The 20,188-nt window shown below is 32.9% G+C and overlaps 1 protein-coding gene across 1 annotated transcript in view; it reads right to left on the reverse strand.

Annotated features, from left to right (window-relative positions):
• Positions 1-19,276, reverse strand: part of ccdc141 (coiled-coil domain containing 141) — a 34,434-nt gene extending 15,158 nt beyond the window's left edge. Inside the window, 18 exon segments of the mRNA XM_051118288.1 lie at positions 654-803; positions 999-1,157; positions 2,140-2,328; positions 2,411-2,476; positions 2,478-2,537; positions 3,344-3,523; positions 3,630-3,809; positions 3,903-4,094; positions 4,252-4,371; positions 5,667-5,808; positions 5,964-6,136; positions 6,381-6,575; positions 7,342-7,461; positions 9,875-10,128; positions 10,520-10,628; positions 13,219-13,410; positions 16,467-16,589; positions 18,858-19,276. Coding sequence (XP_050974245.1) covers positions 654-803; positions 999-1,157; positions 2,140-2,328; positions 2,411-2,476; positions 2,478-2,537; positions 3,344-3,523; positions 3,630-3,809; positions 3,903-4,094; positions 4,252-4,371; positions 5,667-5,808; positions 5,964-6,136; positions 6,381-6,575; positions 7,342-7,461; positions 9,875-10,128; positions 10,520-10,628; positions 13,219-13,410; positions 16,467-16,589; positions 18,858-18,968 — 2,715 coding nt within the window. The 5' untranslated portion in view covers positions 18,969-19,276.
• Between the last annotated feature and the right edge of the window lie 912 nt (positions 19,277-20,188).

Genomic DNA, 20,188 nt, shown 5'->3' on the forward strand with positions numbered 1-20,188 from the left:
CTGAGCCCTGGATCTGAGGGCTGGGAACAAGAGTTAACATGTCTCTAAGGAAAATTACAGACAATAAAGGCATAAGGAATCAAAGCTTCAGTGAAAAAAAGTTAACTGTACTATGAAATCATATTAACTTCCAAAACTCAATTTATTCCCCAGTGAAAACGTTAAAAATGTTAAACTGCTCAAATGGCTTGTTCTGTACTTTTGCAACTTTCCAACATCATTCAGAATACATCTGAAAAATTGACCAACTATTTTTGCACAATTACTCACATCACTTTTATGCAATGTAATGAAGGCTTTGCAAAGATGCTGTTATTGAAGAATGTAAACATTAAAAGCTATATTGGACCCAGCAGTCTCATTTCAGACACATAGGGGCCATTTACACCCTTAATGGCACACCAGCAACAGAATGGCCCTTTGAGTTCTAACAATCAGAGAGAAATCATCGTGGAAAATGGTGAAAATTATGATTGTTTGGGGCACAAAAATATTTTAGTGGACCTCAGGGGAAAAAAAAGACTAGTAATAGAAATGGAGACACAACAACATTGTTTTTCCATAACACAATGTTTTTCTAAATTGCACTACAGATGAGATCAGTATATATTATAAGAAATTAGTGATTGATCCAAACCTCTTGCAATACTTACCTCACCAATCTCTTCCTTATAAAGGCAGAAATGGACATTGCTCATCAAACTCTCTTCACACTTGTTGGCCTCAGCAATCCACTCAACACTTCCTCTCTCCAACTTTTTCAGTTTCTCCTGTAACTTCTGAACTGACAACACCAGCAGACACTTGGAGCATTAAGAAAGGGGAAGAATGGTCATTTATCAAAGCAACAAGTATAATCAAACATGATGGTTATGTTTACTTTATGTTATATAAAGAATCATGCATTCTCTGGATTTCCAGGTAAGGATATCCAGAGAATGCATGAACTCTTTTTGAGGATAATGAGAGCATGCAGTATTGTTAAGTGATTGACACACCGACTGCTGCACAGTGCTGGTGAGATCTGCACCCAGCGAGAGAGCAAGCTTGTACAGATGGCAGATGTGCCTCTGCCTCTCTTGGTGCTGATTTAACTGGGTCCTGGCCTGGTTGGTGTCACTAAACACAGTCACTGGTTCTGCCAATACCGTGTCCAGCTTTATAAAAAAAAAAAAAAAAAAAGGCATGCTTAGATTATACATTTTAGCATATAATATAATATAATATAGAAAGAATAATGAATAAATAATAATTATTATTATAAGGCATTCTATACCAGTTTTTAAATGTTTTAATGTTTTTTTAAGAAGTCTCTTCTGCTCACCAAGCCTGCATTTATTTGATCCAAAGTACAGCAAAAACAGTAAAACTTTGAAATATTTTAATTATTTAAAATAACTGTTTTCTATTTGAAAATATAATTTATTTCTATGATCAAAGCTAAATTTTCAGCATCATTACTCCAGTCTTCAGTGTCACATGATCCTTCAGAAATCAATATGCTGATTTGCTGTTCAAGAAACATTTATTATTATTATTAATAATAATAATAATAATAATAATAATATCAATATTTAAAACATGTTTTCAGGATTCTTTGATTAATACAAAGATCCAAAAATCAGCATTTATCTGACATGAAAAAAAACTTTTGTAACGTTATACACTATATCATTCAAAAGCTTGAAGTAGTATAATTTATGTAATTATTATTTTTTTAATACTTTTATTTAGCAAGGATGCTTTAAATTGATTAAAAGTGACGATAAAGTCATTTATAATATTACAAAAGACCTATTTCAGCTAAATGCTGTTCTTCTAAACTTCAAAGAAACCTGAAAAATTGTAATTGTAAAAATGGTATCCAATTATTAATTAATGACATTGATGATGATCATGATGATGATGATGATGATTATAATTATTTATACTAATGTTTAGTCACAATTCATAGTTGTAAGGTTGTAACTTGTGAAGTTGGCTCACTATTTAATTCTCATAATCCTATTACTTCTCAGAATCCATTAGAATGAGTAGGTGGCTGACTTTTAACAGTGCATATTAATTCTGTTTTTGAAATCAGTTACACTCTCTTTTCAAATGACTCTTTAAAGTGTTCTGACAGAAATGAGACTTTACCTCTTGATAAAGCTGATGAAATTTACCAGCCATACTGAGAACGGTTTCATACTCTCTGATTTTATCTCTGACATGCTGGTGTAGCTGCAGGAGCTCGGAAACTTTCTCGTTCTTCTCTTTCACTGGTATTCCTTTCAAGCTGAGCAGCTCGGATGTCTTCACCAGAAATTCCACTTCTGCGTTCAATTGCTGTGAAGTTTTTAAAATTGAGGTTAGTTGTATAGTTGCTAAAACAAATCAAACAATAATAAAGCAAAATATTTTTTCTCACCAGGAATTCTGGCTTTACAGTGTTGAAGCTCTCCTGTAGTTTAGACACAGACTGAGAATCACCCCCCCAAATCAACCTTTGATGCTGGAGCAAAAATCTCCTCCATTGCCTTTAAATCATGAAGAACCTGCAGGCAATTATCAACAAAGATGAAAGCAGTGGACGAAAATTGTTTAATAATAATGTTTTGCTAGAAGAAATAAAACTGCTGTTCTTTTAAATGCTTTAACAGTTTTTTTAAAAAAAAATTATATGGATGTTAATTTTTACTTTCATAACTTGATGTACACTACCAGTCAAAATTTTTGAACAGCAAGATTTTTAATGTTCTTTTTTTTTTAGGAAGTCTCTTCTGCTTACCAAGCCTAAATTTATTTGATCCAAACTATAGCATAAACAGTACAATTTTTATTGTACAACAGAAATATTTTTACTATTTAAAATAACAGTTTTCTATTTGAATATATTTTAAAATGCAATTTATTCCTGTGATTTCAAATTTTTAGCATCATTACTTGAGTCACACGATCCTTCAGAAATCATTCTAATATTCTGATTTGCCACTCAAAAAAACATTATTATTATTATTATTATTATGCTGAAAACAGCTGAGTAGAATTTTTTCAGGTTTCTTTGATAAATACAAAGTTCATAAGAACAGCACTTATCTAAAATAGAAATCTTCTGTAACATGTTATAAATGTATTTATCATCACTTTTGATCAATTTAAAGCATCTTTGCTAAATAAAAGTGTTATTTTTTTCTAATTCCCCCCTTATTTTACCGTTTATGCTGTACTTTGGATCAAACAAATGCAGGCTTGATAAGCAGAAGAGACTTATTTAAAAAAAAAAAAACAACAACAACATTAAAACTCTTACTGTTCAAAAACTTTTGACTGGTAGTGCATTTATGAGCAAATCAAAAGTTACCTTTTTAAGTTGATCCTTAAATTTTTTCCACTGCTTCTTTACAGATTTTATCTGACTATAATGCAGTTGCCAGGATGTCCACAAGTCTGTTAGTTCAGATTTCTTCTTAGTCAGTGTCTCAATATACTTTTCTACAACATTCCCTGCTGCTTTAATGTTTAGATTCAGGTTTCCACTGATCTGCAATTAAAATTATATTAGGTTTTAAACCCCAAGACACTGGCACAGATTTGCAAAAAGCTTTGGTTGTTAAGTTTGCTTTAAAATGCTCTACACAGTTTCTTACCATGTTAGAAGAGTTTATATAATTGTTGCCTAAGTCCTGCATGGTGAAAAATTTCTGCAGCAATGACTGCCATTTAGCATCCAACATGTCCTTCATAGATGCTCCTGCTTCTTCATTTTCCTCTTCTTCCTCTGGCCTATTTTTGTAGCATTCCTGAAATGTCCTTATCTGCTCATCAACCTGTGCCACCACACAAAATATCATCACTGGAACGTTGGTTTTAGTCTGGATGCCTCAATACTATAAATATATGTTATGAATGTATAACCATACCTCATCTGCACAGCGCAGAAAGTCCACATAGGGTCTCAGGCTTTCCACGTGTGATGAAATGTTTCTGACCAATGTTTTCATCTCCTCTGCCAGAAGTGAAGCTTTGTTAGACAACTCGACTGTATCTGAGGATTCCAGTCCTTTCAGTTCCTTTATAAAACCAGCTATAGCCTCTGATTCTCTCATAGCATCCTGCAAAAATAACACCATTCAAAAAAAGACCTGATTACTATGAGAAGATCTTAGTACTTTTACTTTTTAGGGGTTGTATAAAATGGCAAAATAACAACTCGCTTTGAACTTTTCTTTGAACGTGTTGTATTTTTGGTCTATGTAAGCATAAAATCACCTGAGACTGTGAGAGCAGCTCAACATGCTTGTTAAGGGTGTCCTCAGCCTCAGTTAAAGTTGAACCAGGTTCTGTGCTGGAAGAGAGGACACTGTTGCTGCTCTTAATCCAAGCAGAGACCTTCGGAGAATCCGGAGTTTGAGACAAATCATTATGAGGAAATATATGCACTTTTCAAGAAGCTACAGCATTATGGCACATATTTATCAATATATAAGAAATAATCTAATGATGAGTTTAAAGTTTAGGTTAATTTTAGGAAAAAAATTATACTGTAAATTTTGTATTTGACTTTTTAGCATAAATAAATGCATTTATTTATATATATATATATATATATATATATTTTTTTTTTTTTTTTTTTTTAATCAGAAATAAAGGCAAGAGCAAGCACAGCCATGATGTTTGAACACTTTGCACAAATTATTATTATTATGTGGACAAATGTGATATGAAATTGGCATTATTATTATCATTAGATACAAAACTTACATTATGCACAAAATATTTACATTTGATGTGTTAATCATCATGATTAAAAAGACAAGAGTAGAACATAATAATAATAAAATATTTTTGCATTTAATTTGTTTTAATCATTACAAGAAATAGCAAACACAAAAATGAAATAAATGATTTATATAATTAATGTTTTTGAATTATTATTATTATTATTATTATTATTATTATTATTATTATTATTGGGTGGAGAAATTAAATATGAAATTGACATTCTGACAATAAATAAATACATTTAAAAAAAAAAATCACATTTGAAGTATTATTTAATCAGCATTAAATACATGCATTTAATTTGTTTTTAATCAGGATAAGAAAGGTAATAGCAAATACAAACATGAAGTAAATACTTTTTATAATCTATCTTTTTAATTATTATTATTATTATTAGGTGGAGAAATGTGATATGAAATTGACATTATGACAATAAATAAACCAATATCTACATTTGATGTGTCATTTAATCAGCATGATTAAAAGACAACAGCAAAACATAATAATAATAATAATAATAATACATTTTTGCATTTACATGTGGGTACATTTGTTTTTAATCAGTATAAGAGGCAATAGCAAATACAAACATGAAGTAAATACTTTGTACAATTTATGTTTTGAATTATTATTATTATTATTGGGTGGAAAATGTGATATGAAATTGACATTATGACAATAAATAAATAAATTTATGTTTTTAAATAATAAAAATAATAATAATAATAATAATAATAATTATCATTATTATTATTATTATGATTATTATTATTCTTAATGTACCAAAAAAATTGACATTTCATGACATTCACCCTGAATTATTATTCATTATTAAAATTATTATTATGATCCTATTAGATGTCAGCTACATACTACTACATGGAGATTACCACAGTTTTTACCTTATCCACTAGTTCTTCAAATGAAGACACCAGCTGCTGCTTTTTGCCTGTTAGCTCTCTGTGGGCGTGACACTCATGGCTCAGAACCTCCATTCTCTCTTTGATGTATCCCAGCATCCTTTGCAGCCCTCCAACTTGGGCACTAACAAACAAACACACACACTTTGTGGATGCCTGACACTACACAGAACATCCCAATCTTTTTATCACTCCATTAAAAACCCAGAGTCTGGATATCTGCTGTGATATAGGCTCTATTTTTTAACACACTGCAGCATCTGCTCTTTGTCTTCTCACCTTTGTGGGCCAAGCTTCTGAAGTAACAGCTGACCTCTCTGAAGAGGCTCGGCAGATGCGTCTTTTACACTCTGTGAAAACTCTTCATGTTTCCTAGCCAGTTCAGGTAAGGGCAGAGGTTGATTCTTAAGCTCCTTTATAGCAATCTCTATGGTGCCCAGCACCTCAAATGCCTGGAGACCCCCCAAAAAACAACAAAACAATTAATTAATTTTTCCCTTTGACTTTAATGTATATATTGACACTCCACTAGGGGGTACTACCTTCAACCATGAAATCAAATGACACTCAAGTCACTAGAATGCGGTCAGAAGAAATATAGCTGCTGAAGTGTTTACCAAGAGTTAGGGCTCTATCAGCTCAGTTATCCAAACCTCAACTTAGTCAAAGCATGTGAAGTGCTACTACATTACGTACTTTATTAGCACTGCTGTAAAAGGCATTGCTCTCCTGCAGATGAGCCCGGCGATTCATCATCAGGCTCCAGAACTGCTCGTGTGTAGCTTTGAGTTTTTCACTCTTCTCTGACAAGCGCTGAAGTTGTGTGGACTCATTCGAGGAAAGCAGATCTGATGCCTGCTCTAGCAACCTCTCGACCAGCACACTCCAGTCCTGAAGGAAGATACATGAACCAAAGAAAGATGCCCGTTAAAGCTAATCTTTTAACTTTATTTAAAAAACTTTTTTTTTTTTTTTTTTTTTTAGAATATGATTGTGTTGTAATATTAGAAAGTATTTCTATAAGGGTATCAGACTTTTAGTAAGTGCTATATTCAAACTCAAGCACTTACACTTTACAACTTGATTATTTACACAATGGCACAAAGATTAACAAGACCGAAATAGAGATTTAATGTTACTGTCGCTATTGCTCGGTGAGAATTAGCTTACATGATGGTTCCAACTTAAAGTTAATTTTAAAAGCTATATAATACCATACACATTTCTGTAATTATATTTATGAAATGATTCCATTGCTGTTATTTACTGATGTCTGTGATGTTGCTTCCCACCAACATTAAGTCACAAATGATGTCCTGATTGAAAGTAATTTTGCAAAAACTTTAACAGGATGTAAACACAACAAAATAAAATAAAATCAAACAAAATAAATATAAAAATATGACATATAAAAGTAAACACCTCAAATATTTTGTAGTAAATGGCTTTTACAGTAGCAGTTAGTCCATAACACTTGAGCAAAATGGAAATGTTTGCTCAAACCAAAGAACTGAAATTACTGTAAATTTAACTTTATTATAATATTTTTAGAAATGAAAACTAATTTTCAACTTAAAAAACGTACGTTTAATATTTTGTACAATATATTAAGGTATTACTTTATCTGTTCATTGAAAATGATTTGGTGACTTCTTACCTTGGCTTTCTGTTCAAACTCTTTGTATTCATGTAGTAAGTCCTCATTTTCTGACAGAGATGCCCCCAGCTGACTGTTTTCCAAAAACAATGTAGCCTTTTCCTTAAACCATTGTGTCACCTGTTTAAAAGCACATTACACAGTTTTAAGATGCATTAGTGTCTAAAATTATATATATATACATATACATATATATATATATATATATATATATATATATATATATATATATATACACATATACATATATATATATATATATATATATATATATATATATTATATAATATATTATATATATATATATATATATATATATATATATAATTTTTTTATATATATTTTTTAATATGTCCCCAGAAACACTGGATCCGACATGCATAAAACCTGATGATCATGCTCCGAAAAACTCCATTGAAGAAAAATCTAAGAAAAAAAGCCTGACAGTTAGATGATTTTGCTTAATCATCTAACTGTCAGGCTTTTTTTCTTAGATTTTTTTTTTTCTTATATCTAGAAATAGTTTATCTTAAATATATTTTCTTCATATAACAGTATACAATTATTCTGAGGTTTAATGAAGTTAAACAAACACAATGATTCAATTAAAATATCTCTATATAGCTGAATAATAAAAAGAAGTAATTTACAGATTTGAATTTAAAATGTATATTAGCAATTTAACATTTAAAAATATTTTAAATTCAAGATTGTTATTCAAAGCATTAGTGCCCTTTAATGAAAGCAAAGTGGGTTTTCCACAGGGATCATATCAAACACAAGCATGTGCCCTGTCCCCTCTCAGCATGTTAAGTATGCTGGCTAGTTATTTTAGTTCAACATTTTTAAAAAGGCAGCCGGTCATCAGGATGTTTTCATGCTGAGAGCCTTTGAGCATGCTTAAATAACCTTTACCATGTGAGAGTTTGGACAATCTAACATGAATACACAAAAAACAACTTATGACAGGTATATTCATCATATTGTATTTCATTACCAAGCTATTCGTTGCACAATGAAATACTTGAAGTTGAACTTATACTGTCTTGAGAGAGGATTTTCTTTCAGGATTATGATCCTGTTGTCATGTATTAGATATCTTAAAGGATTAATCAGCTGCATAAGCCAATTTAACAGTTGTTTTGGATGTTGTGGCATATATGTAATATCATGGAAAAGCAATATTTTTCAGTAACTATTGGCTTTGAGGAAAGGAACTATTTTCCATCAGCAGCATCTTCTGCATATTTGACCCTTTTCCAACAGTTACTGTATGATTGAGGACACTGAGGACAAATGAGATAAATACATTTACTGATGCTCAAGAAGACAACACAATGCATTAAGAGTCGGACGGGGGTAAACTTTTTGAATTGGATGATAAGGATAAATTGTCCTTATTTTGTCTTTTGGGAAGATTTACACATCATCCTGTTCAAAAGTTTACAACCTCTGGCTTTTAATGCATCATATTGCCTTCTTGAGCATCAGTAATGTTTTCACCTTTTGTAATAGATGTGTATGAGTTCCTCATCTGTCCTCAGTGTGAAAAGATTGATCTCAAAATCATACAGTTACTGCTGGAAAGGGGTCAAATATTCAGAAGAAGCTGGAAAACCAAAGAATGTGGAGGATTTTTCTGAAGAACAGCGGCCAGTTAAACTGCTCAGGACCAACAAGGGACTCAAGAACAACTACCACAAACAATAAAAACATTCATGGATCATCTAGGAAACGAGACACATTATTAAGATTCAAGGGTATGGGAACATTTCAGCTATTATTTTGCCATGCGGAGTACATAAAAACATCTGCTAAGTGAAATAGCTTATTCAGGTCAGTATTAAAAAAAAAAAAACATGCAATTTTCATGATTATGCAAGGGGAATGTAAACTTATGAGCGAAACTGTATCTTAAGATGTCAACCCATGTGGCAAAACATAATGTAACACACACTACTGTTCAGAAATTTGGGGTTAGTACCATTACCTAGTTTTTAAAAGAAGTCTCATATGCTCACCAAGCATAAAAAACAGTAATATTGTAAAATATAATTAACATTTAAAATAACCATTTTTTTATTTTAATATATTTCAAAATCTTATGTTTTTCCTGTAATGGCAAAGCTGAATTTTCAGCAGCCATCAATCCAGTCTTCAGTGTCACATGAGAATTCAGTCTAATACGCTAATTTGGTGTTTAAGAAACTTTTTTTTTTTTTATTACTGTCAATGTTGAAAACATTTATGCTTAATATTTTTGTGAAAACCATGACTTCTTTGATTATTATAAAATAAAAAAAAACAGCATTTATTTGAAATAGAAAACATTTGTAACATTATATGTCTTTACATCCTTAATGCATCCTTACTTAATAAAGTATTATTTTTTCAAAACAAAAAATAATTTAAATGGTAGACATACATAAACTGGTGCAATTGCAAAATCTTTTTCAAATGGGGATTTACATAAGACATCTAAGATATCTAGTTTCTATAATAAATGACTTTTTTCTAGGTTAGAGTGACTTACCTCCTGTTCCTGTCTCTTCCATTGTTGAATGCGGTGGATCATTTCCAGCTCATGCTGTTGTTGTCTCATGCAAATGTCCACTTGCCGGCGTCTGTCCTGCAGAATCTCCATTAAACCTTCCACCTTTCCAAAGCTGCTCCAGACCCCGTGAGAAGCTCTGCCATACTGCAGAGCCTGCTGGGACTGGAAGTCCTTCAAAAATTCCAGCAATTCACGACTCTTATTCAACACCAGCATTGACTTCTCCAACATCCCTAAGGATAGAGCACAAGCTTTGTAATATATTGGTGTGTTTTACTCAACAGTGTTTATGACAGATAACAAAAACTCTGTTCACACGTATCTGAAAGATATTTTGTGGTGAGAATTCCAAACATTCCTTATATAAGCTCTCAAAGGCAAATCTAAGAATGTTCCTCTTCATTGATTTGGTTTATATATGCATGGCTCCTATGCAATCTCATTAAGTCATTACTACTACTCTGTCAATATAACAAATCCCCCAGTAGAGATTTTGCTTTTGACTGGTGCTAGGGTGCTTCTAAGGAGTTCCAAGGCATCATAAGCCACTGGTGATTTTGTTGCATGGCTGCTCAGAATGGATGCTATGGAATGACAAATAGAACTAAAGAACAAAGCTCTTACCTCTTCTAATAGTGTTATGTCTCTGAAGCAGTTCATTCATGTTGTCTGAAGTAGTCGATCTCTGGCCAACACTCTGAAAGTCTTCAGCTTCATCTATCCTAATGGCAAACTGTGATTGAAAAAGTTTAAAAACACTTTTTAACCACAAATGCTCATCTTGCACTAGCTTTGCAATGCACATCCACAATTTCACGCATTATGTAATCATGTTGGAAAGTTTACACACGGTAACGGCTGAAAAACTCCATCTCATTTTCTCCTCCAACTTCAAAATCGTCCAACGTCGTTGTTTTGCCTTTTTTTGTAAAAGGCATTTGACTTTCTTTGCCCATTCGCTTTGTAAACACTGATTCGGTACTTCCACCTACGTCACGCGTGATCTTTCCAATGTGACTACGCAATGCGTGAAGTCAAGTTAGTGCAAGACGAGCGTCTGTGGCTAATAAATATACAATTTTTTATTATTTTTTTTTAAAATAACCAATCATTTTGGGATCGCATAGAGCCATTTGAAGCTGCACTAAAACCCATTGTATCCCATTGAAGTTCACTATATGGAGAAAAATTCTAAAATGTTTTCCTCAAAAACTTTAATTACTTTTCGACTGAAGAAAGAAAGACATGAACATATTGGATGACATGGGGGGAGTGTACATTATCACTTCTGAATGCATCACTTCTGAAGAAAAGTATAAAAAAAAAATGTAAAAGTTACTGACACCAAACTTTTCAATGGTAGTGTAAATAGTTTCAAAATAAGAACAAAGTCAAAGTGAAAAGTAGGTATGTATTGTATGTCACAGAAATTGTATGCAACAACAAACGTGGGAACAACGTAGGCCGATTTGTGAACAAATGACTCTTAGGAGCCATTTTTTATCTGTCTAAAAGACTTGAGTCATTGTTAATTGTTAAAATTCCTTTTGATTCTCTGAGAAAGAATGATATCCAAGATCTGGTATGTCACATTTCTTTCAACATCTGCTCGGAAACACTGTGTTTATACTCTACATAACCATCTTCTGGTGAATGACAGCTCCATCATGTTACATAAATGATAGCAGCAACCTTCAGCTGATGAATGCAGTCGGCTCTACGTACATCATCATAGCAATAATTTAGCAGGAAGCATGTCTGTTGAAATGTTATCAGCAAAACAAATATTGTTCTGAAACATGCTCATGCTTGAGTTTATTTGCACAGCCACCATTTTCTGCTGCTGTCAAAACAGCAGCACGTAACCTTGATGATGATTCATCTTCTTTAATCTAGAGAATCTAACTGAAGCAGATATCAAAGTGACTGACTTGCTTCAGATTGCTGAAGATAAACGGAAACAGCTGTTCGCCGTAAAAAAACAGAACAAATACACAACATTGCAAGTTCAGTCAGTATCAAATAGCACCATGTTTCCCAACTTTGAAGCTGTAAAAACAAAAACCATCCATTGTATTTCTAAACAAAAACAATGTTTTGTACAGTACACAGTGGCACATCTAACCATCAGGGACAGAACTTTTTCCCCCTTAAATAGTTTTTAAAAGCCAGTGGTTATGAAAAATGTTGTAAATTATAACAATGGGCTTTTAATGTTAGAAAAATGCATTGCTGTTCAGAGGCCTTTAAAAGTAATGCATTTAACTGCGTTGGCTGGTTTTAGATGGGTTTTATGCAGCTGGTCAACCCAATTTAAACCACCTAAAACCCGCTTTGCCTAGATTATTATTTAATAATATAATAAAATAAAATAAAGCTGCTTTGCTGGATTTAGCTAATCTTGGCAAGTTTTAGATGGGTCTGTTTTTTTTTATTTATTTATTCATTCATTCATTTTTTTTTTTTATTTACAACAGGGTAATAAAAAATAAAATGTTATAATTTATTTTAAATAAATATAGCACAGACAAACAAACATTAAAAAAAAAAAAAAAAAAAAAAAGTAAAATTTGCAGCTGGTCCACCCAATTTAAACGACCCAAAACCAGCTTTGCCTAGATTATTATTTAATACAAAAAATAAATAATTAAATAAATAAACAACAAATCAAATTACAATTTATTTTAAAGAAATATAGCACAATTTAAGCTAAATTATAATAATGGCCTTTTAAAAATGACAAAATTCCACTGCTGTTATCTTTCTTTTACATGTTTTGCTTAAAAATAAAATAAAAAATAAATTGCTGGATTTAGCTGATCTTGGAAAGTTTTAGAAGGGTCTGTTATGTATTTATTTATTTAATCATTTTTTTTATTTACAACAGGGTAATAAAAAATTAAATGGTATAAGTTATTTTAAATAAACATATCACAAACAAACAAACATAAATAAAAAAAAACAAATGTAACCCTTTCATGAGAGAATCCAGTCATTTCAATAACAATCCACTTGATAAAGAATTACGTGTCGAAGTTTTTCATGGATTTTCTCAGTTGACCAAAAGGAAGCTACTTGCTTTTTGTGGGAACAGTGTGCTGACTTTGTTTTGCCTGTTACTATTCAAAATTAAAACAAAGTAATGTAACACTTTATGGTTAATGTGACAAACTACATACACAGCATTTGATCTTGCTATGTTTTGGTAGTTAAGCTTCTATAAATGACTTTTTAGCCTGGGGAGGACATTTTGAATTCATTGTGTTTTCACATTACCAAAAGATAAATTAGTTTCCTTATGAAAAGACAGGAAACAACCTTACCTCCAAAGCACATTCAAAGAAATGGCAAGCCAAGATTAGTAGCGATCTCCTCTTCTCCAGGTGGGCCACCAGTGTCTTCCAAGCCTCGCTGAGAGAGACAGCCATTGCCTCATAAACCAGCTCTTCTCCTTCCTTCTGAGCTGCTGTTTTATCAGCTTCCTCCAGCAAAGCCCACACACTTCCTTCATTTTTCTGTGTAAAATTGAAATTCAATTAACGGACATTACACAGTGCCGTAGCACATTAAGTGTATGTAGCTCTTACTGTTATGTAAACTGTAAACAAGAAGCAGCTCCCATGCTGATTAGACACGTCTGGTGGGCAGATGCACAAAAGTACATGATGAAATATTTTGTAATGTGCAATACGTTTTAACTGTGGCAGAGGATTTTGTTCTGATTAAAGGCTGTACTCTTCATTCCGAGTCTGTAGTTACTTTTGGTCAGATAGTGGTTCTGATGTTTTTTCACTTCCAAATATAGCACGGAAATGCTTCTGCAGTATATAATTGTATGTTCGAATCAATATTTTGAAGGCAGTTCAAAGCAGCAAGGAATTCTCCTTGTAAGGTCTAAAAGCATCGCTTTGTGGCATATGTCTGATGTAACGCCAGCTATTTGGATCTGGCGATATAAAAGTGTCCTGAAACAGTACACAGAATATTTAACATCTGTTATTAATTTCTCTGCATTTAATCTTTAATTTCTACCCTGCAAATATCTTTATAATTCAGCTTCAAAACATTCATTATGAATGGAATCATCCCACTGAACAGAGCAGATTTATAACAATCGTATTTCAAAGGCTCAAATTAACTGTTGAAGAACATTGCCGTTAAACTGAGTGGTGGGTCCTACCACTATAATGATGCCTCCAACAACAGCACCAAAAAACATCTGTGGAAATCCAATAAATTATTAAATAATCTCCTTATGGTTCTGTAAGAATGACATTGCACTTAAGATCTAATTAAAAAAATTTAAAAAGCGCTGATATTACAAAATACAACATTAGAAAGTGTATAAATAACTTGTTTTTCTACAGAAACATTCCATTTTCAGTGACACCAGCAAGTAAAGCTACAGCTGGAGTTCGCATCTCTCTTGCCTCCCCTGAGCCCATTCAGTTTCACCCCTTCAAAAGTGTGAAGTTTCACCCCCTTTAAAGTGTGCGGTAAGTTTGGTGGGGAGAAGGCAACGCCTCCATCACGATATGATTGGATATGACTGGTTGTGTTTGGCTGTGATTGGTTCATACAATAAATCCCGCCTCTTGGGCCTTATTTATGAAACGAACGTACAACAGAAAATTGGACGTACGGTTGTTTCTACACAAAACTTGGAATTTATCAATATGGTCAGGTCTGACCACGTCAGGTCTGAGCTTGTGTAGACAATTGAATTTTTGTGCAGCACAGAGAATTTCACAGCATTTTGTTCAATTTACTTTTTTTTTAACTCTTTTAGGGCGTTAGATTAAATGATAAATAGCAGCACAAACAACAGACCCAGAGGATTCACCCACCTGGTGCACTTCGGTGAACAGAGAAAAACAGAAATTATAAAAGGAACAAAATAAATAGGGCTAGCCAACACAAAATATATTTCTTTTAAATAATTAACAGATTAACAAAAGGGAAAAAATTCTTCGACAAGAATAGGTCACTTTCGTTTTGTGACACTCTTAATGCATTTTATTTATTATATCTTTACTTTATTAAATGTAACTGATTGTGCAGGCGCCTCACGTGCACACACACAAATTTCAGCGTGGCTAACTTGACATTTCAGCCATTAATCAAACAAAAATGCAGTCAGCCAAACATAAAAGTTACACTGCTCAATTTAAAAGGCTGGCTGTAAAATCAGCGTGCAGCGACAAAATAAACATTTTTGCGCATGTGAAGGATGATTTAGGCGGATACTGGAACACAAGTGAAGTACAAAGACTTGTTTACATCATGGATAATAGTTTGGCAAAAAACAGAAATATCTGAATGTCGATGAGAGAGGCTTGTGAGCCCAATTCCATTTAGTTTCGCTTTACTCATTTATTCATTTTAGCTCAACGTTTGTATTGTGTATTCATTGTAGCCTAATTTGTGTTTTACTTTATAGTTTAATATTAAATTTTAAAGCTACTAATTTTTTTATTCTTTATCTGTTAAATTAAAAGAGTTTGTTGTGGATTAAGGAGAACTAAGCTATAATGTTTATAAATGTTTCATTATATTTATTGGTATTTAAATGTACATACTGTATAAATTAATGCCATTGTTTGCAAACATTGGCTAAGGTTAAAGGTTAAAGGGTGTTTTTTAGAGTAAGATTAATTTCTCTTTCATGAGTGTACTTCCTCTTTTTGGCCAGATTTTGTTTCTAAACCTGGGTGTTTTTAGGGGAGTGATATTTAAATGACGATTTTTTTCAGCCGCCACATTTATCAACGTACGATCATTCGTACGATGGGATTGGCGGCATACGAATGTTTCATGAAATCACATGTGAACTCTGTTATAAGTTGATTTGTGCGCTCGGATCTGTGTTTGTTTCTATGTTAGATTGATAATGAGGCCCCTTTTGTTTGTGTGTGTTTGTGAATCAGTCTGAATGAACAATGTAATGGGGAAGACTAATTTAAAAAAGTAAGTAAACAACTCCTCCACTTAAATATAACCACTTCGTTATGTCAAAATACAACTTAAAATGGCATTAAAACATGATCTTTAGGTGTATTAGTGAGTAATCAGCCTGATGAAATTTAAAATAAATCTCAGTGTCTGTGACAAATATTTACCGAGATTTGATGACTGATAATCCAAAAAATTCAAAAAATAGTTAAAAGTTAAATAAATAAAATTAAATTAATTGTTACTGCCTTGAGTTATTATTTCAGAATAAATGTAAAATGCTTAAAGACACTAACTTGATGAGATTCATACTTGGCTTTAATAAATAGAATACTGACTATATGGTTAAATGTAAAAATATAAAATAGAATTTATTAGAATTTAAATAGAATTTAAAACAGAATTTTTTCTTCTTTTTCTGGTAATGTAAGTAATGTTTATTTAACCAAGAAAATGTGACTGGGACATGAATTTACTGCTGATTTAAAAACAGAAAAAAAAAAAAAGAGATCTAAAGATTGTGTTAAATCAGTCAATGTGTCCAAACATGTCTGTACATACAACTATCATGTTTTGAGACCAAAACGTTTTTATTTCGTACTGGTACAGGAGAGATTACCTTAAGTTTGGCAAGGAGCTGCTCGTGTTCCTCTAAAAGCCTTTTGGTCTCATCCTGGTTGTTTCCAATCTCCAGCAGGTTGGGCTGTGCTTCAGTCAGCTGTAGATGTACCAGCTTCCCACACTTTAAAACACACACACACACACACACACACACACACACAAAACTTGTTAATGTATGGCTATGCTTCAGCACATGCACCTCATGTATCCATGTGGCCTCAAGTGCATTTCACTCACTGTAAACAAGCCTGAAAGAAGCTAGCCAAAAAGCACTTTGATTTCAATGCAAAGCCCCCTTGGCGAATTCTCATCCGATCGATTGCAAGTCCCAATGCAAACTTTGGCACGCAAATTGCGCTGATCTTAAAATCGCATTGCAATTTGCAACTACGGGAAGAGCCATTCTGAGAGTGAATGAAATGTGGAGCTGCCACAGCTGCCACAGCCTGTCATGTTTGTTAAACAACTGCAAAAAATACAGTTTAAGGTATGTGGACTGATGGCTAATTATCATTTCTGTATACATTAAGGCTGTTTACAGGGCCTGTTGCAGGCACACATTAACTGTATAAAGAACTAGCCATATAAACAAAGAAAGGGGTGAATATTTAACCTAAAAATCAATCATGTCAAACCTGCAACACATATATAGGCGTAATCTATGAATAAAAATGAGATTTGACAGCTCTGGTGGAGAGAAGATTGTCAGTAAATAACTTAAATTCACTGTTTCCTCCTATCAAATGACTTAAGAACACTTAAGGATTAAAGGATTAGAAGCGCTGTACACTTTTATGGAGCTTTTCAGAGCCTAACACAGACACATAAGGTAGAAACAACATCAGGAGTACATAGGAGAAGTAAAAAACTGCGGTTTTCATTTTTTGGGCTGAACTATTCCCTACAAACAACAGCAGGAACAAGCATACATTAGACAATAACAGAACTCTTAAACCTAGGCACAAGGATGACCAGTCACAGAGGATCATTATGAATAATTCAGGCCATTAGGAGCTTGGACCATCACAGAGCTCTGTGTTTCTCTCACAGCTGTTTTTGCTTCCCCATTAAGTCACTGCGTCAGGCATTATGGAATATTCACATTCCATGGAATTCTCTCACGGAAAAAACAATAAGGTTTTATTGATAACCCAAGCCAAGGGTCTGTTTAATAACACGAGTTGTGTGCCCATAACATCACTGTTGAGAGCAGTTTCCTTTCCGTGTTTATAGTAATGATGTTTTTGAACAGTAAGATTTTTAATGTTTTTTAAAGAAGTCTCCTCTGCTCACCAAGCCTGCATTTATTTGATCCAAAGTACAACAAAAAATTTTAAACACAATTTTAAAAATTTTAAATTTTTGCTATTTAAAATAAGTCTTTTCTATTTGAATATATTTTAAAATGTAATTTATTCCTGTGAAAAAAGAATAATGAAAGCTGAATTTTAGCATCTTTACTTCAGTCACATGATCCATAACAATAACAACATCCAATACTACTACTACTACTACTACTACTACTACTAATAATAAATGTTTCTTGAATAGCAAATCAGCATATTAGAATGATCTGTGAAGGATTGTGTGACACTAAAGACTAAAGTAATGATGCTAAAAATATAGCTTTGATCACAGGAATAAATTACATTTTTAAAAATATTGTAATAAAAAGCAGTTATTTAAATAGTAAAAATATTTCACAATGTTACTGCTTTTGCTGTATTTTGGATCAAATAAATGCAGGCTTGATGAGCAGAAGAAAATTCTTTTAAAAAAAAATCTGACTGGTAGTGTACATATCAATAAAATAACTATTAGATGAAAAAAATGAAACATTTGAAAAGATGAAGGAATGTATTTGTACTCAAATTACTAAAACTAATAAAAATGTTTAGTAATTCAATATAAATTTAAATAATTAAGAAATAAAACTATTAGATGAAAATCATGAAATGAAAATGATTAATTGAGATGAAAATGCTTTGATTGAAGTACTAAAGTGACTAATACTAAAAAGTTAAATTGAAAAACAAAAATTACTAAAAATCAAATGACAACTGAAAATATGAAATTTAATTACTAATTTAATTACTATAATGGTATATAAATAATACTAGAATATCGCAGCTGGGACATTCTGATAAATCTCTTTCTTTGTGGTCCACAGAATACTGATTTAGAACAACATGGGGGTGACTAAATTATGATTTAACTTTCATATTTGAGAAAAAATCCTATTAAGTCATTTCAAGACATGAAACATACTGATACTACAGTACAAGCCAACCTCAGTCACACTGAATAACTGTATATACAGTACTACATTCTGAGTGACAAACATAAAATTCATATGCTCAGACTACATAAAGGATAATATCTCAAATACCTTGAGGACTGTTACAACAATCTGCGAGTCTCCAGCCTGTATGGCCACGGTGCTTATTGTTGTTGTGGAAGGCTGACCTCCAGCATCACCTTCATTGGACATTGTGAACATTGTCCCCTCGAGTCCACACGTCCAAGAAACAGAAAGGTCAGAACAAAGCTCAGTACACACAGATTCTTGCTGTAATCCAAATCTCCCCTTTTCACAACTCCATAACTGTCCCGACAGGCAGCTAAAAACAAACAGAGTGAAGTCTCTGAGGGTTTTTAAAGTGACACAGCCCACGTCCACATCAAAGATCCACTTGCCCTGCAGGTAAACTCTGCAACTCCTCAAAAGTCTTTCAGCATTGCTGGACTCCTACAGCAGTCTCCACCGGGGCCACTGGCCTGAATGAACAGTATGGTGCAAACACAGCCGTCTATGTTGACAGGGCAGAGAGAGGCGTGTTAAAAATAGAAATATCCACTAAGTTTATCACACTGTGCAGAGAGCCATTTGACACACCCCCCCGCTTGGTTGCTTTGGTGCCTCTGTTGCTCTCTCCCCTCCCCTTGCATATCTCACTACGGCTAAACTTTGCATTCACAATAGAGCGTGTCGGAAACAATTATATGCTTAGAAAAATAGCTCACCATTTTGACATTATTTAGTCCTATGTCAAAGTTACAAAAAAGTACAGCCCATGCAAGTACTGTATTCCAATACTGAAAACATAAGTCATGACTAAAAAGCACTAAAAGTCACTCACTGTGAAAATCATGACATTTAGCTTTTTCTAATGCTTTGAGGAGCAAAGCAACCACATCGTATTTTTAATTAACAATTTAACTCTAGTCAAATCTTTTCAATGACCCAATTCACAAAACCTGTCTAGACGATTCGCTCACAAATGAGACTGATCAGATTGTTTCAAGATCATCTGACTGATGCAACTCACTGGAGGGTACAAATGTTTTACATCTTTGTCTGTTTCACTATTATATGGCTTCACAACACTTTGAATATATGTAAACAATGCCCCTGAACTGAACGAAACTTGATTATTTTTGCTGAAAATGGTCAGTTATTGTGTTTATATATTTGGGGTGTACTAATTGGTCGGACCAGGAAAAACATTTGGAGTACTATAGACTGCCAAAAGTTATAACAAATCAAGGAGAAGAGTGCAAAAAACTGTCTGAGGTATACAAGACACAAGGTTGGCCAAACTGAACCAGGATTTCCAGGGCAAGAATCTTGACAACATTCATGTTTGTTCTTATGTCAGGTAGGTAAAATATTAGGCCAATATCTTAATTAATATTGCGTGCATGTATCTTTACCACCTA

Source organism: Labeo rohita, chromosome 9, assembly GCF_022985175.1.
Source record: "Labeo rohita strain BAU-BD-2019 chromosome 9, IGBB_LRoh.1.0, whole genome shotgun sequence".
NCBI classification, from domain to species: domain Eukaryota; kingdom Metazoa; phylum Chordata; class Actinopteri; order Cypriniformes; family Cyprinidae; genus Labeo; species Labeo rohita.